General features: G+C 46.7%; 1 protein-coding gene across 1 annotated transcript in view; it reads left to right on the forward strand.

Moving 5' to 3' along the window:
• Positions 1 to 23772, forward strand: part of GALNS (galactosamine (N-acetyl)-6-sulfatase) — a 186296-nt gene that overhangs the window by 106466 nt on the left and 56058 nt on the right. The window contains exons 10-11 of the mRNA XM_086945806.1: positions 7278 to 7414; positions 21293 to 21395. Of these exons, the coding sequence (XP_086801932.1) occupies positions 7278 to 7414; positions 21293 to 21395 (240 nt within the window). The remainder of the gene's footprint in view (positions 1 to 7277; positions 7415 to 21292; positions 21396 to 23772) is intronic.

The raw sequence follows: 23772 nt of genomic DNA on the forward strand, positions 1-23772 counted from the left end.
ACCACCTCCATCCAGGTCATTATAAACACAGCTTCCAGTCTTAGATATTTGTATGAGAGCCTAACGCATTTTGATTGATGTTGTCTTGTCTTGATGCTATTGAACTAGTTGGAATAACGCACCTGAAATCAATGACTTGTTAGTGAAAAGTTCTGGACTGGATTCAGGTGGCCTTTAATGACCTGGATATAGGTGGACACCCAGTTATTGATCAGGAGCAGAGTAGTATCCTCAGAGTCACTAAGAGAACCTTCACCTAACAAACAATCAATTATTAAAGGGAGTTCCCTCTTCTTTTCCTATACTGATTGAGTGAACAAATATGAGGTGTTATCTTTAAGTCCTGACTGCTAAAGAAGCCCTGCTAAAGTAACATTCCAGCCTCTTCTCTTTTCATTTCACATTCTAGTGCTAAGGACTCTTTATTCCATGCCATTATGCAATAGCATGCGCCCAGTCTGTTTTTTATTTGTTTCTGCCACCATCTTGGAACAGGTGGCCCTGCTCTCTGGTTTGCAGGTTCATGGCCCTGCCTTTTCTTAACAATCTACCTAACCTACCTACCTAATGGTGAATCCTGCACAGTGGAAGTGTGCAGCTGCTGTGGTGAAGCCAAGACAGTATGTCCCTGTCCAAGCCCAACCACTGCTTGACGCCAACACTTCTACCCCAGTAGAAGGTCAGAGAGTAGCAGAGGTCGAGGTAATGACAAGCTACAGGTCTTGCTTAATCTCGTCTCCACACGCTACGTATTAAATCCCAATAGCACAAAAAGCTGTGCGGGCAATTCATATAGTAAATTTGCCATGCAAAAAAGTAAATTGAACCTAATATTGAATAGTAAGCCTCAAGATCCCCATTTCTGAAGGCTATTTTACTGAACTTTAGTTTGGCAGTGATGAATAACTGTTTCCTCCTTTCTTGATGAAGAAGTAAACTTAATGTTCCTAACTGAAAACTGGCATCCATCTGACTCTAACTTGAACCACCAAGCTCTAAAATCTTGAACCTCCATTGAAACAATAAACTCAGTGGTGGCATAGCATTTATCTACCACCAAGATCTTTTAGTCACCATTTTTGCATGTAACTCCTTACAGGTATAGAATACTTCGAAACGCTAATCAAAATTATTCTGACTTTACTTCACCTTCTTGTAAAACTACTGTCTTCCTGGCATGCCTCACTCCAAATGTCTTTATTTAATCTATTAGACACTCTACCTTTAAACCTAGAACAATTACCATTTTCTTGGCAATCTTAAACTTTGGTTAGACAAAAGCTATCTGTTACTAAATAAGCAATTTTTGAAAAATCCTTCTGCCACCAAATCATTTCTACAGAATCCGTTACCCACACATGAGGCAGGTTTTCTCCAAGTACCTGGTTTGCTTGTTATGCCTCGCAGTTGGCAGATCCAAGGATAGACTGCGAGGTTGTTAGTATACCCTCTCCAACTGTTGCATCTGGGTTCCGAGCTGCACAGTACCATACCTCCTTGTCTGGAAAACATCTAAGGAGAGAGGGCCTTGTATGCCTCCCTGCAATGTTTGCTGAAGAAGTACATGTTCAGGTCTGGAATCTTACCTGTAATGTAGCCTGGGCCTTCAGATGTACGGGAGACAGTTTCCAGAAGCCACAATGTCACTGCACCCTGGAACATGTGGCAGGCATGTGCCCTTGAGAAGCTGCCACCTATTAGAGAGGAAAAAGCTAAAGGTATAACAACTTCCTTACTGGAGAAGGACTTCATAGGATTGAAGTGTAGTGTAGTTCTAATCAGCTCCATACCTTACAATGAGAGAGGTTGGTATCTCTTTCCTGGGACACGATTTCCCAACACCCCGCAAGGGGAGTCCGAAACACTGGAGCTGGATTCTCGGCAGGAGGATGACAGCTTCTAGTCAGTGCGTCAGCAGGGGAGTTGGCTTCCTTCGGTACTTGCTGTGGCGAGCTGTGTCGTGCATGTAGGTAGTCTAACTGCACCGAACCACACCGTGCTTTGTCATAACAAGTGAAGGTATATTTATACCCTGAAGGTGTTTAGGAATTCCAGTATTGACGTAAAAGTCGGGCATATGAACATCATGAATGAACCCCTAAGGAATAGATGTTCATGCATAATAAATGAGTTCTTGGAGCAATCAATATCCAGGCAAGGGAAAGTCCCTAAAGCTTAAGAGTCTGGTTTTCCAAGAAGTCGTTGTGACGTAGATGAACGGATGTAAGTAGCCATGCCTGTATTTGGGTAGCAGGGGCTATGCCTAAATAAGGACTGGATTTCTATGCCTATATGAGGGCAATGTGAATTATACCTATATAAGGGCATGAATCGGGAAATGCATACGGAATCTAAATCGATACACAACAGAAGAAAACCAGGAATCTGTGATCCGATAGTGGAATTCTTCAAGAGCGAGGAGTGAGGATCAGCAAATGGAGGTAGCCAGAAAACAAGTTTAGGTACAGAGATTTGTTGCAATGTACCCTCTAACCACAAAAATACCTTTAAATTGTAAACGAACAAGGGAAGGAAACAACATCAAACACCACAAGACAGGAAACATAATGCATTGGGAAGATCAGAAAGAAACCAAGGGAGAAAAAAGTATGATGGAAAGGGAAAAGAAAAAAGAAAACCTGAAGTGGATTTGCTGTGGAGTCTCCTTAAAAGGCAGTTGCACATCGTCAGACTGGTGATTTCCATTTTGGAGTTGTAGAGAGAAGGAGAAGCAGCCAAGGGCTCAGGTGCACGAGAGGAAACAAGCCCAGATGAGTCTCTCTCCCAACTCGCAACTGCAGGCTTCATACATTGTTTTCTGATGCACATGAACCACCAGACACTGCAAATTACTGCCGTACTCAGGCACACAAGGGTCTGGGAAGCCTCGGGCTGTAGGCGATGGGTGCAGTGGTGGTTCCAGGCGTCTGGTTATTTGTCGTCAGCTGGCTCAGTCTGTTTGGGGATTCTTTTGAACAGAGCAGCTGTTCACAGGAGATCCGGTCTTTGTTGAAGGCAGTTAGTCCTCCCAGGGGTTCTGGAGGTTGCTGGCTGCAGGACAAGGTGTCTTTTGGCACAGGATCTCTGGAAACTACAGACTGGCCGGTAGGTCTGGGGCCAAGTCCATTCTTCTTTGCAGTCTCCTCTGCTGGGCGTCTTCTTTCATCCTTCTTCTTCTTAGGTTGCAGGAATCTGTCTTCTTAGTTCAGGGCTTCCCCCTAAATACTGTAAAGGCTTTGTTTCTGGGCTCAGGAAACATGTCCCGTTGTGGCACGCTGGTGTTTACTAGTCAGGGAACCCACCAGAGGCTCATCATCTCTAAGGCCCTCTGAGTGCATTTTTCATTAAATCCCTCACTGGCATCAGTGTAGGTTTAATGTTCTGAGAAGTTTGATACTAAACGTCTCAATTTTCAGTAAAGCCATTATGGTGCTGGGGAGTTCGTAAGGACAAACTCCTAACACCATATACTCTTAATGGCATTACTGCACTTACAGTGTCTAAGAATTGGTCTAGACACTGTAGGGGTGCAGGGCTCATGCCTCTGTACCCTCACCACTTGAATAGTGCACCCAGCTAGAGTAGTGGCTGACCTATGCCAGGGCAGCAGGTTGTAGGCATGGCACATATGGATGTGTGTCATGTTGACTCTTTACTTTGTTCTGGGCCAAAACGCGCAGCCTGCAATGGCAATGTGTGTGTGTGTAAAGGTACAGGGCCTCTAAGGGGCCACAGTGCCCTTGGTACCCCTGGTACCTTTTACAAGGGTCTGACATGTGGCCAGAGCTGTGCCAATTGGGGGTACAAGATACAGTTTTGGGAAAGAACACAGGCCCTGGTAACCTGATTGTCAGGTACCTAGGGACGTCAAATCAAAGTGCATCAGTAGTCTGGCAACCAAGTGGGAGGGTTACTGCAACAGAAACCCAGCTTCCTACACAGGATTGATCTCCAGATCGATAGAGAGATAAATGAGCAGCGCCTGCTGTTTGCACAGTGTTCAACAATACTTAGTAGGTGACCTGGACTGCCTGAATATAGTAAAAAGAAATATGCAAAAGAAGAACAACTAGCTCAACAAAACAAAGGTGTTCAGCTCCCGGTCTGTGTCAAGAAGTGGAAGGATACCCCCCAACCCCACAAAATGAAGAAGGATCCTCAAGAATTTAGAAATGGGGTGGATCGTCCAGGTACAGTAAGAATGCAAGGGGAGTAGAGGGGGAGGACCCAGTAAGGGGGGAAGGGTCCCAGGGAAGATGAGAGGCAGGCGAGGGGAGGGATGAAGAGCAAAACCATCAGTGGGTTCCCCGTCAACGTCACAGACATGGGCTTCTTTAGGGGTATGCCAGGCCCCCGCTCTGGTCAGGCAGAACCTTGCCCAACCAGCGGTCGGCCATGACCGGTGGAAGGAGGCAACACAGATCTTGGTTCCTCCCGAAAGTCTTCCTGGACCGAGCCTACAGCTAAAAACCAAAATTAGATTCTCCATTGAAACCAACAGGGCACCCAATGCCAAAACAGCACCATCCCGGCCGCCCTGTGCCGCTGTGGGTGCACCTTTTGTGTTAAACCTTTGCCCTGAGCTAAACCCTAGGAGCTTTGTTCCCACAACAGTGTGGCCTGCATGTGAGCAGCCACCACCCGCAGGCCCCCTACCCCCCCCCCCCATTGGATAACATGGGTCCGAGCACTCTGCACCCGGTCGTCCTAGTGCCTCTGAGGGCGTTTCAAGGGTGCATCCTTGACCCTGGGGCACCCTTGTTCTAACCCCAGAAACTCAACCCCAAAGACTGAGTACTTACCTGTTAACCAATAACTTAATTTCTTTCTATGGGAATACATTGACTGTTTTTCCTTGAAAAAGTGTGGAGTTGATTTGTATGAAAATCTGAAAAGCTACAAATGTGCAAAACTCATTTTACTTACCTTTTCTATCGGAAATGTCCCAGTGTGATATATAGGCATATCGCACTGAATAGAAAAATGATTTTTTAAAAACTTAAAAGTAATCTGACATGTAATTTCGACACTTTGACTTACCTGTATTACAATCAATTGCATTTGAACCTGCATTCAATTGTAAAACATTGCATAAGATTTTGCAAAGCATTTATTTCACTTACCTGTGCCAGGCTTGGCTTGCTTCTAGAAATAAAATAACTTAATATTTATACAGAGCCAGCTTCCCATGTCCTATAACTTAGAATGTGCAATGCTGTAATGTGTTCTGAACTTTTAACATGCCTTTTATGTATGTGATCTTCAAATGCTAATAAAAATATATTTAAAAACCATAGTCACTGACCCAATCCGACGCTTCCTCTTCCCAAATGTTTTTCTGTAGCATAGAGCAGTTCTTGCCTAACAAACTTCAAGACATTTGTAACACCATAGATGATGTGAAATTTGAATCTTTATCTCTAAAGGCTCTTTATACTGACTTTAGTCCTTTAAATGAGGAAAACTGGGAGAATAAGCTTTCAGCAGCCTGTCCTAGCAGTTCACATAGAAATCCTTTCTCTCAAAAAGTTCTGCAGACCCTTGTCCAGTCTGTGAGTCCTACAAATCTGAAGAATCTAGACCAGTTTTAATTCCATTACTTACTGTAACACCTGAATTCTATTGTCTCAAACCCCTCCACCTTCTCCTCCCTCCACCAGCCCACTGATTTTAGTCTGGTTCCAGTCTGGAGCATTTCACAAGAGGTGTCACTACTCTTTATCAACCTGTACATGATACCACTGATTAAAGGACTACATGACTATCAGGTGTGACTTTCACGTACAGTGATGACAGTCAGCTACTGATTCTGCTGAACTCCCTGCCTGAGACCTCTAACACATTGGGGATGATATAGCTAACGGTATAGCTACTATTTCTTCCTAGATCTCTAGAATTTAGGCAAAATTGAACCCGGCAAAGACCGTGGTTTTGCCTAACTCACTAGACTCCACTTTGGCAAGCTGAGCTCTGTCCACGACCTTTGGACATTGTCTTATACTAGTAACTTCAGGGTAAAAAAAGTGAACCCTTAAAGACCCTGTCTTAAAATTCAAACCCAAATGTCCACTGTAATAGAGGACTGTTTCGTTCTTCCATCTAAAATGTCTTAAGTGCATGTCCCCTTACTTGGATCTTTCCTAATATGTCCAGGCAGCAAATGTCTTTGTCCAGGCATGCCTTGATTATGCCAGTAGTGTCTACCATGGTTTTACCAAGCAAACCTCTGACTCTACAACTAGTTCAGATTTGCACTGTTAGAATGGTGCTTGATTTAAATGTCCATGGCTAATCTAACCCCACTCTAATGAAGCTCCACTCGCTTCCAGATGAAAACATGTGACTTTCAAAGCACCATTCATTGCACACAGGGACCGTCTGTGGAATGGCCACTATTTTTCTGGCATGCACCTTTACCAAAAATCCTACCACAATTCTTTGACCGTGAAGACAGAACAATTAGAAAAACAGGTTCAGATCTTTGGATTTTCTTATTCTATTTGAGAGCAAACAAAGAAATCTTCCTTTCAAAAACAGCTAAAAACGTTTCTTTTCACTGTAACCTAATTCATATGATCGCTTGATGATTTTCCTATCAGCAGCCCACAGTGAGCTATTCGCAGTGCTGACAAACATCAGTAATCGTGCACTTTGCTGTTAACTTTTTTGGATTAGAGTGGATTGGATTATCCTCAGTGACAACATGTGGAGCACCCCTTAGTTATTTTTGGACAGGACCTAGATTGATGTTCCTGTTGATGGATAGTGTCTGTAATTGCAAACATCTGTTAAAGATGATGGACTTGAATGTGCTTGTACTAATGACCTGCGTTCAGATAGATTCAAGAGTTTACATTCATCTCTTGTGTTAACAACTGAGGCCTGTGACCCTGCTTGTTCATTACAATCCTCAGTGGTATTCCACTGGTCTTTTGAGCTGTACTAGAGTGTCTTGAAATTATCATGACACTGGAGCTTGTATAAAACTAAGGCTTCAGGAAGCTGATTTAGCAAAGAACATTGTTTTGCCACAAAGTTGCTACATAGCTACCCATTCCGACTTGTCTTTAATTAATCTTCTCCTGAATATGTGCCCCTTTCCTAAACCCCCTACTCTCCTGTTTACCCATATCCTTCAACTTTTACCTTCTTTTCTTTTCTCTGCATTCAAGCACCTTGAACCAGTTTTTCAGCAGTATGAGGTACTCTTACAATTGACTTGATGTCACAGGCGTGGCTCTAGAAATTGTGTTTATGAACAGTATCTTCTCTTGCAGGTCAGCCACCAACTGGGCAGTGTCATGGATCTCTTCACCACAAGCCTGTCGCTGGCCGGGCTTGAACGACCCCATGACAGAGTGATAGATGGAATTGACCTTTCACCTGTCCTTTTGCAGGGCAAGATGATTGACAGGTGAGTTTAGAAGGAAAGTTTCAGGTTCTAACTGAAGCTTGCGGATTGTGTGAGTGAGACTGAAAGGAGAGTGGCAGGCGAAGATTGAAGGCATTGATTTGCTGTCGGAAAGTTCCTTTTGTTCCAAATGCTAGAAGGCAAACACTGAAAACTAGGGTGTTGATGAGTGAACATGTGAGACAGCCTGCTGGTGATATAACTACCAGTCCAAACTGAGCTGTGTTGCAAATGATAACTCTCCTTTTAGAACAACAAGCAAGGATTTCAAGTTTCCCCACGGCCAGTGCAAGTAGTTGAGTCATATTTTCTCAAGGTAAGCGAATCATAAGGAATGGATGAATATTAGTCTTATAAAGTGCGTTCTTTGCCCAAGGGCGTCAAGGCGCTACAGATAGAGCGGGAGGTCGGAAGAAGCGCAGAAAAGGCCTAGCAGGTGAGAGTGAAGAGCCAGGTTTTTAATGCCTTGCAACATGAAAGGTGAGAGTCTTGCCCAGAGATCAATAGGAGGAGAGAATTCCAGAGCTTGGAGGCAGAGAAAATTAAGTAAAATAAGAAGTGGAACTTTTAATGAAGGGACTACTTTGTCAAAAATGTTGGTGCCACTTAGAAGCCTCCTAGTTGCTGATATGCAAAGTAAAACCAAGCAAGAGAGGCAGAGAACCACCAATAAAGCACTGGCACAACCAACGAATAGGGAGGACAACAGTCTAGGAAACGATTCACAATTTCCTATGGAGTCATGAGATGCCTTGAGCATCCCCATTCTCCTCAGCTGTTCTGTGTCGTACGCGTGAAGATGTGCATTATTTGAAAGTGCTGGAGTCATTTTTAAGATGTTTCATTTCAACTCAGGGGGAGTTCCATTTAGATATGCACACCTTGACAATGCTCTTGCTATCTGCAGATTTGCTCTGGTTTAGATCTTTGTGAGTATAAAGATGGCTGTTGCAAACCTGAGATGCGCCGGACGGCGTATACTTTGTCTGCATGTAATGTATGGTTGAGCCCTTGGTCTCCCGGTCACTTAATTCCAGACCGGTTGGGCCTTGAAGGCGGTCACCAATGCAGCACATGATTTGTGGATTTTTCAATGTGGGGCAAACACTGATACACTCTATTAACAGATATTTTCCCCACGGTGATTGTCTCCTATCATGTTTTATTTACAGGGGTGCCCCCCCCCCCCCCCTCAACCTCCTAATACCCGAGCTTCCCCTGGCCACCCTGCTGAAGGGCATTTTGTCATCTTCTGTGTTTATTTATCCGATGCAATGCTTGTGGCATTTAGCCTTGCAGCAGGATTGACGCAACACAAATGCTGTATACTGCAATGTAAGAGGCTTTCTAGGGGGAAACATCCTTTACAACAAAACTTTTTCCACGCAGTACCTTTGCAACGCAGGAATTACAACGCAAGTCGTTATAACGACTTGCGCTGGAGGGCGCTGTAGGATAGGGAATAGTTTAATTTACTATCCAAAACCTTCCCTACTATCCACGGGGACTGAAGTTGGAATAGTAAATTAAACTATTCACTATCCAGCGCCACTTGCGTTGTAAAACCTGCGTTGTAAAGACATGCGTGGAAAAAGCATGCATTGTAACGACATACATCCCTTTCTAGGTGTCTCTCCGTAGTCGAGAGATACTTGCTGACCCCAGCTCAAGTCTTCTAACACTCGGTGCAGGTAATGCTCTGGGGCCCATCAAAGCCCTTACTGAGCGAGAGTAATCACAGCCAACAGCCTCAGAGCACTAATGTGGTGCACTAGGGTAGGGTTAGCAGTCAAGCTATGGTGTTCATCAAAGACCCAGCTCCTACAACCCAAAACAAAGTTGTGATAAAGACTTTATTTCATCAATCCTTCAAACTAGAAATGCATAGGGCTTGTATTGCAATTGAATTCCATGCGCTCCCTTGATTAATTCAGCAGTAAACTTGACACTTGCTTACTGCAATACTCTTTGTTGTATTCAACTGGTTTATTTGGGATTTCTGGAGCTCAAAGTTACCCTCCCCAGGGCGACTCCTTACTGCGAAGAAGTACAAATTAAAGCAAGTATTGAGGAGAGGAGATGGAAGAACCACCTGCAAGAAATAGCCTTTCAAACATGGCGACCCCATGCTGAATTTAGTCGTTCATTTTGCAGTCTAGCAGCCGAGAAACAAGCCAGGTCCTGAATACTATCCCATACTAAGATGGTGGTGAGGAGATTTCCGTGGCGTACTGAAGAAACAAATCACAGCATATAAGGAGGAAAATGTAGTGCTTGGAGGTGTGATGTGTGCTTTATAGTTGTGTTAATGAAGTCTAAGGTGGTGAATGGTAAAAGCAGAGTGGACAGGCTGGGCAGTTCGTGGATGCTTTCATAGTTTGCGTTCGATGGTGACTTGGTAGAGCTGGTTACAGGTCTCCGCTTTGGAAAGGCACTAGTCAGGATTGAGGCACCAATGCATGGGGAGCTCCTACTGTTGGCAGAAACAGTCGATACGGCAGGCGGGACTGTTGAGGTTTATTGTTAGGGCTCTCCTAGTGATGCAGAAATCCCAGCTGGTCAATCCGGATTCAGACAGTGCACTGGAGAAGGCCAGGGAGCCAGAGAGAAGGGAACAGAGAGAGAGATAGAGACGGAGAGAAGAACCTCATTGCACAAGAAGGTGCTCCAGGAGTAAGGAAGGGTCTACTCCTGAACAGCTGTTTCTTTACCATAATAAGGATGAAGGAACCTACTGCAGATCACCACTGAAGAGGATTCCATTGCCACAGCTGTTCATGTCCCAGTGTTGGAAAGGGACACTTTCCTGTTAATCGGGTGCGGGGATGCATTTGCTGGTATAAGGATTGCTTTGCTGCTGGTCAGAACGGAGAGAGAGATGTTTGTCTTCTAGTACGGGTAGAAGTCATAAACAAGCATTTGCAATGCAATGGTCTCGGCATCATTAATGGTAGAGCTATTGGCATTGCTCATGACATTTTTTTTTCTTTAAATCACAAATAAATGGCATTGTCATTAACATTGCCAATACACAGCACCCTTTCTCACTGCTCCATCAGGATTCAAGCAAGCCGGGCCGAAGACGGCTGAAATGCCAGAAACCGGTCCCCGGTAGCTTGTCTCCTTTCTGGTGAAGAATTGGCTTGGTAGTTTAGTCTGCCCTGTTCCCATGATGCACTGGGCCAGGGACAGACTGATTTGCATATAGCCAGGTTCTGAGCTGGGATGGGGCAGTGAGATAAATAACGGTGATGGATCAAGCCCTGATCTTTGGACTGGGTAAGAGTGGTCTGCTTAATTCAGACACTCTGTTCATCACCACCCCCTTTTCTAAAAAGACCTAAAACCAAGCAGCAAGTTGCGTCCCGGATTCCAGTGTAGGCCAAAAGAAATAGCCCAAATGAGATGTGACACAGTGCCTCATCAAAGACTCGGCAAATGCTTTAAGAAAAATGACACTAGATCCCAGATTCGGTCAGAACAGTTAACACTCGAGGAAGGAAAAAAAGTATTTTAAAACAAGAAACACCACCGAGGGGGGTCATGGCTTGGCGCCGATGAAGATGGCGCCTTAAGACAGGAGCTCCACCAGAGTCGCGACAAAAGCCCCTAAATATCTGCATATTTTCTGTTGCAGACGAGGCTACCATCATTGCAGTACCTGCGGAGCGCATGTCGCACTGAATGATATGCAGATTGTATGCTTTTGCCCTCGCCTCCTCTCCTAATCACGGCGCTCTCCGAGGTAAGGCCAAAGCGAGACACGGTGGAAGTAGGCGCACTAGAATACACACCTCGCCCAAGTGTAGATCCACGGGAGGAAATAGGACAAGCTGCTCGCAGGAGTGACTCCAATTGATACCGCCGCTCCCTATATACCTTACCCGGAGGCCACTGATCTGAGGTGGTCCACAAACAAAGCCGGCGGCTCCAGGAGGGACGAAGACCTGCCTGGCTCCCGTCATCGGGTGCCCCCTCTCCTTCCCACCTGACTTCGGAGCTGCGTGGCGAACCCTGCACCACCAAGACAAAGCAGCCACCGTAATAGGGGTAAGGAATCGCATTCACCCCTCCCCGATCAACCCACCCTTTACCCTGGGCAGCAGTGCGACCCGGCTGCCGCCCACTGAACTGGAGGCCCACACGGGTTCAGGGACCGGGCAGACCTCTTGCAAGGCGCTTTCCAGGCGAGATAAAACCAAGGCGGACACAGGCAGTATTAGACAAAGTGCTCCACATTAACAAGCACCGCCAACTGGGGACCGGTGGCTTTGGTGTCCCACCCCACTTATTACAAAAAACCTCGGGACTGAGCCAACATTGTGAGAGTTGGGAATCAGTGCTACACTGGGGCTGGAGCCTCGACGATCTCGCAGCCTTGAGACTTGGAACTAGTGATCACCGCCCCTATGCCGGGGGCAAGCTCCGGACCAGTAAAGTACCCAATGCCCAACTACTGCCAAGGCCAAATCATTGTGAATCACAGTCATTTACAAAACACAGAGGGTCGTTCCGCCGGATGCTGGGCACCTGCTACACTATCGGCTCCTAGCATGGGGATAACTTCTGGGACTGCCTGATTCTGCTGGAACAGCCCAACCAAGGGGACCATACCTCAGATAATTAATACGCCACAGTGGCTGCTATAAACACTCCTAACCACCGGCATCTTCTGTGGGGCGGCGGCTGGTCCATCCTGCTAGATAGGTGTACGTTGTGCACTTACACGGTCTGCCAGTCATCACGCGAACGATCTGCTCCTGATACGCAGTTACTTAACCTTTCCCCATGATGAAACCCAAGTGAGGTCCCCCGGTACAGACTAACAAGCTGGACGAGTCCTGAATAAGATACTTGTACCATTAAATGACGAGACGATGAGCCCGCCCCCCCCCCCTAGCTACGCGGCTGGCCCCGTGTTTATTTCCTCTGCGGGGCTGTGGAGGAAGCACAAAGCACGCCCCCTTCTGCGTGACCCTCCTATGATGGGCTGGCTGAGAATGAAAGTCTTACCATTGTTGCTACGGCGAGCGCACTCCTGAAAACGAAAGCTATGGTGGGGGCGGGACTTCCGCCTTGTGCGCGAAGCCCGCACCCACGAGTGTCTGGCCCGAGGAGCAGTGGTTGAGGCTGCAGATCTCCGGAGTGGCGGTAAGTGCCCTTACTTGTAGAGGGGGGGTGCGCTTGTGTGTGTATATGTATGTGTGCGATGGGGGGCCTTGGTGCACGTGTGTGTGTGCTTGTGCGCGCGTGTATGTGTGTGTCCGGGGGTGTGTGTCTATGTATGTGCGTGCGTGGGCGCTGGGGGAATTGTCAGAAGAGGTGCGGCGTAGAGTGTGAGGCGAGGTGGGGGAGGGGTGGGTGCAGTATCGTGGGCAAAGGAGAGAGCGGACGAGGCACTGGGAGGCATGCGAAGGGGGGGCGAGAGTGCCGGGATAGTGGGCAATTGAGGAACATCAGCGATGTGAAGAGTGGGGAGCGCTGAAAAATGGTTGATCACCGGAGTAGTAACGGCATAAGGGGCCCGTTGCTGGAGAGTTTTTAAAAGGTGCGCATCTGTCGGCGGGGGGGGCGGGGTGGGGGCGAGCGGGCGGCTCCCGTATTGGTGGGGATGTGTGTGTTTGTGTGCATGCGTGTGTGTATGCGTGTATGCGCAGGCGTGTTTGAAGCTTCTCAGGAGACAGTGGCTGAGCGCGCGGCCCGCGGCAATCGCCTCAACAGGAAATGCGCGCGGCCAGGACTGTCTCCTGGGAAGCACGCTCGGTGACATAAGATCTCGGCGGAGACGCGCTTACGCGCGTCTTTAGCCGAGACCTAAAAATAAGTGAGGGACTAACCAAATTAGGCAGTGTGCAAGTGACATCATGGTGCATGACATCAATGAGCGTGACATCGCACGTGGCATCACAGGAAGTGGCATTACAACCCATTACCTCAGAGGAAGTGATGGCCTCACAGAAAGTGACATCAGATCTTAAGACCTCACACACGTGTAGCATGTCTATCATGGGTAGATTTGAGTGCATTACAATATTTAACAAATTAGATTTTGCATTGAGAGTTGTGCCAAAAAGTGACGCAACCCCGTTGCAAAATCTGGGGTTCGATTTATACATTATTTTTTTTTAACTCTGCCACAAAGAAATTGTCAACAAGGAGAAATGATGCAATAAATCTACTCTAGTTAATTGGTTGCAAAAGTCTGCATTTTAAAATATCTTATGGGCTTAAGGCAACTATTGCATAGAACTTTGTGTGCCCGGTAAATCTCAGAGAATAGTAATAATGGTAAGATAACTCTGGAGGTTGATGCACTTGCTGAAGAGATCTGTGTTTTGTCTAGTCACAGTTTTGAATCGAAGTAGCATAGAGGGTTAATATGTCTCCTGCAAAGCACATCATGTGGCACGCAGATGACCGATTTTTATTTTGTGTAGATGGGCAAGTGAGTTATGGCTTTTAACACAGATATTCTTCTTTTACTTGCAGTTCATAAATTGTAGTTCTTCTAACAAAGCACAGTGAGCTATGAAGGACATGTGGTGCCTGGACCATGTAACCCTCACAGTCTAATGTAACACATTCCTGCACATTTATTTTCACACACATGATTTATTGTCAATGTATAATTTGTACATTTGATGGAAAGTACTCTGACACTCTGGACTGGGATGAGTAGTGCTATGAAAGAAATTTAAAAAAATAGTGGTATTTAAATTATTTGTGTTAATACTGGGACAGACCAACACATCTGACATTTCAACAGTGCATTCATATATCATATATACAGGGACTGAGCAGAGCCAAAAACATGCCCCTCTTAAGTACCTGTGGAGAAAAATCAAGCTGTGAGCCTTTGTTTACCTCCATTAGATTTTCAGCTAGAGGTGAGGTTCCAGCTAGCCCCCAGCTAAGATAATCAATCAGAATGAGGTCTGATGGCCGCTTAACTATGGCCTTTGTTTTGGGCTCAGCTGGAATAAAAAATAACAAAGCCCCTTCGCCTGCACGTTGCTGCTGTGAACAAGCAGACAAGGTGCAGGAGCTGCTGGATGTGTTCAGGTGCCTGAAAATTTCTCTGGGATGAGTTCAGCATATTACTGTGGGGCCCAGCTTCTTAGCGGAGGAGACAGCATCCAGCCTGTGAAAGAGTGTGTAAAAGCCGTCTACCCGCGTATACCCTCGTCCAGTGCCATGGTCCTAGTACTGGAAAGACATAAGTTGCTGCTAGAGGTTGGGTGGACCACTGATAGCTTGAGGTCTGTTCTAGCACAGCTCCAAGGTCTGTTGGAACCTCAAGCCCATAAAGAACTGATCTTTCATAAGGTTGCTGCTTGCCACCTTCCCTCTATCCAGGATGTGGAGTTACAGCCAGAGCTGCTGACTATGGAACTGAGGAACCAGTTTTGAGTCTTAGCGTCTGCTCATCATCCTGCAATTCTGGTCAAATCACATAATCTCCCTGTGTTTATAAAAGGAATGTGACTTGTGTAATGTAATTGGTGCTCATTTATAGCACTCAAATAACTTTGGGTTGAGTCACGCTATATGAAACCTGCATAAAAGCATAACATAACGTGTATTTGTAAAGCGCACGTTCACCCAAGGGTATCTTGGAGCTGAATAACAGAAGTTTATTGTTACCCAACTCAATTGTACTCATGTTATCGACCTCAGAAGGATGAAAGACTGAGTGGACCTGCCATGATTTGAACCTGTGACTCTTAGGTCGAACACAGGCCCCTACAGTGGACGCATTAGTCCACTAAGCCACCAGATGCTGCACAAAATGCACGAAGGAAAAAATAAGGCATTAACAAAAAAGGGAAAGACAAATAGACATCTGTTTAGTGGCTGATTTGTACAGTGAAACAACAAAACCTGGAAAATTGTGACTTCCCTGCTTAAATTGTGTGATCGCAGGCAAATATTTTGTTTCACCCAAAAAACCTCTGTCTTCATAGTTTCAAATATGTAAGTTCACAATACCACTTGTCCAAAAACCCTTTTGTTACAAATGGGGGTGGGGTCGCACACTACTCACACACCGGCGGTGTCGCCCCTATGGGCTCCCTTGAGCTCTCGACTGACGAGCCAGGGATCCCGCACCTATGCGCCTGAGTGGTACTATACCTGGCAGATATTTGGCAGCCATCGGCAACCCCAGAACACGGCCTATCCCTGCTGACGAGGGGTGATACCCCGAAACACGTGTCCAGGGATGGCGAAGACAGCGAAAGATCGAAAGATGATGCACCGCGAACACCTAACTACACTAACCAGAGTCCTTAGGGGCGACACCGCCGGTGTGTGAGTAGTGTGCGACCCCACTTCCTTTTGTAACTTTAAAGCTCCTTTGAGCTCTCGGCTGACGAGCCAGGGATCCCAAAACCTACGCGCCTGAGTGGTACTATACCTGGCAGATATTTGGCAGCCATCGGCAACCCCAGAACGCGGCCTATCCCTTCTGACGACGGGTGATACCCCGAAACACGTGTCCAGGGATGGCGAAGATAGTGGAAGATCGAAAGATGATGCATCGCGAACACCTAACTACACTAACCAGAGTCCTTAGGGGCGACACCGCCGGTGTGTGAGTAGTGTGCGACCCCACTTCCTTTTGTAACTTTAAAGCTCCCTTGAGCTCTCGGCTGACGAGCCAGGGATCATGCACCTACGCGCCTGAGTGGTACTATACCTGGCAGATATTTGGCAGCCATCGGCAACCCCAGAACACGGCTTATCCCTGCTGACGAGGGGTGATACCCCAAAACACGTGTCCAGGGATGGCGAAGACGGCGAAGATAGCGGAAGATCGAAAGATGATGCATCGCAAACACCTGACTACACTATCCAGAGTCCTTAGGGGCGACACCGCCGGTGTGTGAGTAGTGTGCGACCCCACTTCCTTTTGTAACTTTAAAGCTCCCTTGAGCTCTCGGCTGACGAGCCAGGGATCCCGCACCTACGCGCCTGAGTGGTACTATACCTGGCAGATATTTGGCAGCCATCGGCAACCCCAGAACACGGCCTATCCCTGCTGACGAGGGGTGATACCCCGAAACACATGTCCAGGGATGGCGAAGATAGCGGAAGATCGAAAGATGATGCATCGCGAACACCTAACTACACTAACCAGAGTCCTTAGGGGCGACACCGCCGGTGTGTGAGTAGTGTGCGACCCCACTTCCTTTTGTAACTTTAAAGCTCCCTTGAGCTCTCGGCTGACGAGCCAGGGATCCCGCACCTACGCGCCTGAGTGGTACTATACCTGGCAGATATTTGGCAGCCATCGGCAACCCCAGAACACGGCCTATCCCTGCTGACGAGGGGTGATACCCCAAAACATGTGTCCAGGGATGGCGAAGATAGCGGAAGATCGAAAGATGATGCATTGCGAACACCTAACTACACTAACGAGAGTCCTTAGGGGCGACACCGCCGGTGTGTGAGTAGTGTGCGACCCCACTTCCTTTTGTAACAAAAACCCTTTTGTGTTTGCTTTAATATAATAAAGTGTTGCTGTATAATAATCTGGGCCACGTACAGGGTTTACATGACCACTGTCTTGCCTCTTCGTTCACTAATGGTTCATGTTTAAAAAATGTCACTTTTAATATGTGCGTCTCAATCCAGTTCTATAATGTGACATATTAATGTCAAAAGGGAGAGTTGTGGCGCCGCGGCCAGGGCAACTGACGCTGGAATCTGGGTATCACGGTTCGATCCCCGAGGCCGGTGGCAGATTAGTCCAGCACCATGTGACTCTGGGCAATAGCTCGCTTAATCTTCCCGACGGCCCCCAGCGCCTGGAGACCCTTACGGGTGATTGTTCGCGCTTTACAAATGTGGATTATTATTATTATTATATAAACTCTTCGACATGTTAACGAAATACATTTTCTTGAATTTTGAGGAGGCTTTATCATATTTTATGTGATATTTGTTGTATGATTTACATAACAAACCTATTCAGGGCTCGGCTCGTGCACAGGTTCTAAGCGCCAAACCTGACCCTTGGCTTGGCTCTCCTTGTTAATTTGTTGGCTCGCCCACCTCTGATTGCTGCTGGTCAGCGCCGAGGAGGTTACGATACACACAGAGTGCAAGAGGTACTCGTTCTACTCACCCTCTTGAGGGATCTACTGTTAGCAAACAAGAGATTAGCAGAAACAATCTATACCCCCAGCTGTTCCTATCCCATCGAATGGGAATATTATCAGGGCATGGGGAGATTATCCCAACAGTTCCTAAAACCCTTGGATTACCTCCTTGGTATTGGTCCATTTCTGAGTATTTTCTTCCCACATGAAGAAGGAAGGGCACTCAAAAGGTAGGGGATAAAAACAGGGTACCAGAAAACCACCTGTATGGACGGTCCGAGAGGCCTCCACCCTTTCACCAAAATGCATTCTCCTCGATTTATTCTCTTCATTTTATTCTCCTCATGTCCCTGGTTATATTATTGATGTGGAAGGAAAACACCATACTGTCCTTTTATCTAGCTCTACAACGCCCTCTTGGTAGGAAAGTGAGTGTGATGGTTAGAAATTGGTTTGGTACTGTAATTGGTAGTTCTAGAAGGGGCAAAGGGTGGTGTAGGCTGCAGTGGCCTCCTGATGAAGACCCTAGCACTTCATTTTTTACAAATTAAGCACTGGGAAGAAGGACTTGTAACACAACAGAGATGGCAACATTGAGTGTGAGTGGGAATATTTGGTGGGTGGGGAGTGAAGAGCACAAGGGAGAGAGCTGGAAAAACACACACTAATGGAGAGTTTATTCAAAATTTAAAAGCAGTTCCCTAAAAGTGAGCTACGAAAGGATAGCAGCCAGCCTATCAGAGAGATGGTAAAGACTCTATGCTACAGGTTTGGGACAAAGAGAAGATGGACAGACACAAGATGGACAAAAAAAGCCATCAAACAATAAACAAATGAAGGACTGACAATAAAGCCAACCAGTGATAAGCAATGGGCTGTAAGCCCCTTCAAGTTCTTGGTAAACGCACAATAGATCTTTCACAACCAGACAGCTTTAGCTGTCTCGTAGGCTCAAGCTAAAAAGGATCTGACTTATGGTGCTCTGTTTTTTTATGGTTCGCTTCACCTAATGGTTTGTACTGTGCAGCTGTTCCACATTCAGTACTAATGGGAGCGGTGAACTCCAGAAACTTCAGGATTCAGTAATGGTAAGACACTGAACGCGTCACTCCTCTGCTCTGTTGTTTGTTAATAGAGCTTGTTCGAAAGGCACACGTTGTTGCTAATGAGGATGGAGGAGGTGCATTGGCAGAGCGGTTTGGTACCGGTATGGGACAAGTTGCTTCTAGTCGAGATTGAGGTGCATTGGCAGAGCTGTTTTGGTATGGGTGTGGGGCAAGTTGCTTCTAGTCAGGAGTGAGATGCATTGGCGAAGCTGTTTTGGTATCAGTGTGGGGCAAGTTGCTGCTAGTCAATCATGAGGTGCATTGGCAGAGCTGTTTTGGTACCAGTATGAGACAGGTTGCTTCTAGTCGAGAGTGAGGTGCATTGGCAGAGCTGTTTTGATCCCAGGATGGGACAGGTTTCTGCTAGTGGAGAGTGAGGTGCATTAGAAGAGTTGTTTTGGTACCGGTATAGGACAAATTTCTTCTAGTCGAGAGTGAGGTGCATTGGCAGAGCTGTTTTGGTCCCGGTATGAGACAGGTTGCTGCTAGTCGAGAGTGAGGTGCATTGGCAGAGCTGTTTTGGTACCGGTAGGGGACAAGTTTCTTTTAGTCGACAGTGAGGTGCATTGGCAGAGCTGTTTTGGTCCCAAGATGGGACAGGTTTCTTCTAGTCGAGAGTGAGGTGCATTGGCAGAGCTGTATTGGTCCCAGGATGGGACAGGTTTCTTCTAGTCGAGAGTGAGGTGCATTGGCAGAGCTGTTTTGGTCCCAGGATGGAACAAGTTGCTTCTCATTGAGAGTGAGGTGCATTGGCAGAGATGTTTTGGTACCCGTAGGGGACAAGTTGCTTCTAGTCGAGGGTGAGGTGGATTGGCAGAGCTGTTTTGGTACCGGTATGGGACAAGTTGCTTCTAGTCGAGAGTGAGGTGCATTGGCAGAGCTGTTTGGGCACGGTTGGGACAAGTTGCTGCTAGTCAAGATATTGACAGAGCTGTTTTGGTCCCGGTATGAGACAGGTTGCTGCTAGTCGAGAGTGAGGTTCATTGGCAGTGCTGTTTTGGTACCGGTAGGGGACAAGTTTCTTTTAGTCGACAGTGAGGTGCATTGGCAGAGCTGTTTTGGTCCCAGGATGGGACATGTTTCTTCTAGTCGAGAGTGAGGTGCATTGGCAGAGCTGTTTTAGTACCCGTAGGGGACAAGTTGCTTCTAGTCGAGGGTGAGGTGCATTGGCAGAGCTGTTTTGGTACCGGTATGGGACAAGTTGCTTCTAGTCGAGAGTGAGGTGCATTGGCAGAGCTGTTAGGGCACGGTTGGGACAAGTTGCTGCTAGTCAAGATATTGACAGAGCTGTTTTGGTCCCGGTATGAGACAGGTTGCTGCTAGTCGAGAGTGAGGTGCATTGGCAGAGCTGTTTTGGTACCGGTATGGGACAAGTTGCTACTAGTCGGGATTGAGTTGAAGTGGCAGAGGTGTTTGGGCACCGTTGGGACAAGTTGCTGCTAGTCAAGATATTGACAGAGCTGTTTTGGTCCCGGTATGAGACAGGTTGCTGCTAGTCGAGAGTGAGGTGCATTGGCAGAGCTGTTTTGGTACCGGTATGGGACAAGTTGCTACTAGTCGGGATTGAGTTGAAGTGGCAGAGGTGTTTGGGCACCGTTGGGACAAGTTGCTGCTAGTCAAGATATTGACAGAGCTGTTTTGGTACCAGTATGAGACAGGTTGCTGCTAGTCGAGAGTGAGGTGCATTGGCAGAGCTGTTTTGGTACCGGTAGGGGACACTTTGCTTCTAGTCGAGAGTGAGGGGCATTGGCAGAGCTGTTTATAGTCCCCTGTCTGGAAAGGCGTGCGTTACTGCTGGTTAGGATTACCACGGTGCATTGTCAGATGAGTAGAGCTCTCCGCATTGGAAAAACAGTAGATGCTGCAAGTAAGACAATGAGGTGCATTAGCAGAGACTGGCGAAGACAAATGGCTGCAGGACCAGGATGGCAGAGGTGCATTAACAGAACTGTTTATTGCTCCAGGTAAAGAAACCAGAAGCGTTGCAGGCATGCTTGAGGGGCCTAGTTGCAAAGCAGTCTTTACCTGCATTGGAAGGATGAGAGGTGCTACAGATCAGCATTTAAGGGGTGCATTGGTACAAGGTGCTGCTTCAGTCTTGAGGTGATCTAATGGCAGAGCTGTTTACGGTACCAGTTTTGTGCACGTTGCTAATTGAAAGGTTTTAGGCAGTGCAGAGTGTACAAGTTGCTGCTGCTTGGGATTAGAGAGGTGCTCTGACGGAGCAGACCAGATGCTGCAGGGAAGGTTTCAGGATGTCCCTGGCAGTGCCTGCATTAGAGAGACTTGTCATTGACCGAGTCAAGTAACCACCACTGCCTCCGCTCAAACCTCCCCCGCTTCCGGTGACCCAGGGCGCGTGTTTTTCTTCAACCAGGCTCCCAGCGATAGCTCTCCGATTATCAGCCCAGGCCCGCTCCCCAGTGTCTCCCGCCAGCACAAGGCGATCTCTGAACTTGATGAAACACTTTACCTCCAGAAAAAAAAGCCATAATTGAAAAGCCTGCAGTGGAGCCGATTAAGAGGCCGCCTGGCCGAGGCTGATAGCGGCGTCACAAGGCATACTCCATTAAAGTGTTTGTCTCCCTTATCTGCGCGCGCTCCTTCAGACGCCGCCGCGCGCCGCTCCCGCGCCTGGACCTCGCCTCCATCCTTCCGCTTTCTCTTCACAGGCCCGTATTCTATTACCGTGGCAACGAGATGATGGCCGTCAGAGCCGGCCTGCACAAGGCCCACTTCTGGACTTGGAGCAATTCATGGCAGGAGTTCTCGCAGGTAAGGCGCGCACATCTGGAAACATATATTTTAACCAAGAGAAAGTCACGGGAAAAAAATACTTCTTAAACCGAAATATAAAACTCCTGAGGAAACCCTCAAAATGTGGGTATTACAACGTAAACTAAATCTGCAGCTTTCTCTTGAAACTACTACATTAAAATTACTAATACTGAGAGAATATATACTTAGGCTCTTGTTAGGACTTTGCTAGGTGCAATTCTATTTCCAGTGGTTTCACCTGCACCTGGTAGAACTAGGCAACGTCTCCAGGCCTAGAAATATTGGGTCTGGAGACAACAGGCCACTTGTATGGCCCAGATCAGTACCTCCACCTAGTGTTAATACTCTGGGGAGGGCGGGACATAGTGAGGTAAAGGATACTGCCACTCATAATAAGGCCCTAAGTAAATAATCAATGTACTGACCTAAAGCCACAATCTAACCATAAACGTAAACTTAACTCTAGCCCTAACATTAAGCCTAAATCCAAATGTTACCCTAACACTAAACCTAAGCCTATCTACCATACCCAAAACCTAATCCTACCCCCATGCCTAAACCTAACACTACTGCCTAATCTAGGGCGAACTCCAAGTCTAAACCTTACCATAGGTTTACCCTGTACCCTAATCCTAAATCTAACAGGAGCCCCCTCTCTAACTCTTACACTTTCCATTGTACCTCCCTCATTCTCTGCAGGGTTATTCTGGGCAGTGACTATCTCGGTAGTGGTCAGTTTGATGGACTGGCATCTGTGTAATGGTCCAGCAGTGTAGTGGAGGGGACCTTTTTTCAGGGAAGGTTCTCTTTTTCTTTTCTTTTTTTACCATTTGTGCATTACTTTAAAGCCCCACCACATATGTTCATTGTGAATTTGCTGCTCTTTTCCTTTTCTATTGAAATTCTAATTCCATCACGGGTACACCCCTTTTCCCGATTACATAGATCAGTATGTTAAGCATGTTTTTCCATGTGTAGCCCAGGGTGTACATGAATTTCTCCCGAGTTTAGTGTCTATGTATTATAGGACGTCAGTGGAGATTGAAGAACTCTTGATGGACTGGAATTTCTGAAAGACCAGTAAAGGCTGAGGGAAGTGTAGTTTGTAGGATTTAAGCCCATCCCTTACAGAGACCATTCCTACCAGTAAAAGCACAGGCCCCTACCGCTCTGCCATGTAATGGTCCAAAATATGTTCCTACTTTACGTTGGCCCAGGGGCACTGGAATTATGTTGCATTGGAGGATCCAGTTGTCCTGCAGTGTTGAATGTATGACGCTGCGATAAAATGCATGAGGCAAATTAGAGTTCAGTATATTTTTCACTTTTTGTCATTTTCCTGCACAATAATACTGACTGAGCAAATAATTCACTTCATTGGTATTAGTTAGCACCTGACATGTGACCAGGTAACCTTTGCAAGGGTCTTCCGCTGTGCGGCACCATGTGTACCACTTTATTGGTAACTTTAAATCCATTTGAGCTAGGAACACGTTCTAATGTTGAAATCTGTAAATTATGGGGCTGATCAGCAGAATCCATATTTGTGGAAAATGGTGCTGATGTTGAATCACATAATTCCATTAGCCCTGCTTATACCTTGCTATTCATGGTTTAAAATAGGAGTGTCCAACATAGGTCCAGGAGGGCTGAATCAATGCCATGGTTTCAGGCTATCCACGTACATTAGATTTATGGTCACGGATTATCATGAAGCTTGTGTCCAGTAGTCATGGGCTCGATGGACCGTACACAGTAGAATCTATCTGATCCTTCACGTATGGGCAGCCAGTGGAATGAAGTATTGACTGGTAGACATGTTGTCTCTATTTAAGTCACATTAGGGAGTTGGCCAAGCAAATATTCAGGGATATAGAAGTGCACTATTTGTGGAATTGAATCGGGGCAAGAAGAGGTCCATGATTGCCTCATGTTTATGATGAAAGCTGAGAACAGGAAAGAAATTCTCAATAATTTCTAGAGGGTAGAAACTATGTTTTCCAACATTTGTGATCAATGGCTCGATGGTCAGTACAGAGTACATTAGAACACTTAGGGAATGATTACGATGTCGGCACTGTTGCGGTCTCTGGATGACCAACCGAACTCCGGTTGGTGGTCTTGACACCACAATTACAACCCCACTGCACTTGGGGTGGTCGCATACTCCCATTTCTCTAAGAACACTTAGGGAACGATTACAATGTCGGCACCGTTGCGGTCTCGGGATGACCAACCGAACTCCGGTCGGTGGTCTTGACACCACAATTACAACCCCACTGCACATGGGGTGGTCGCATACTCCCATTTCTCTATGGGAGCTTCTGCTGTAGCCGTTGCACAAGCTCCCGCAGAGAAATTGGAGCCTGTGTAA

This window comes from Lissotriton vulgaris, chromosome 12 (genome assembly GCF_964263255.1).
Source record: "Lissotriton vulgaris chromosome 12, aLisVul1.2, whole genome shotgun sequence".
Lineage (NCBI taxonomy): Eukaryota > Metazoa > Chordata > Amphibia > Caudata > Salamandridae > Lissotriton > Lissotriton vulgaris.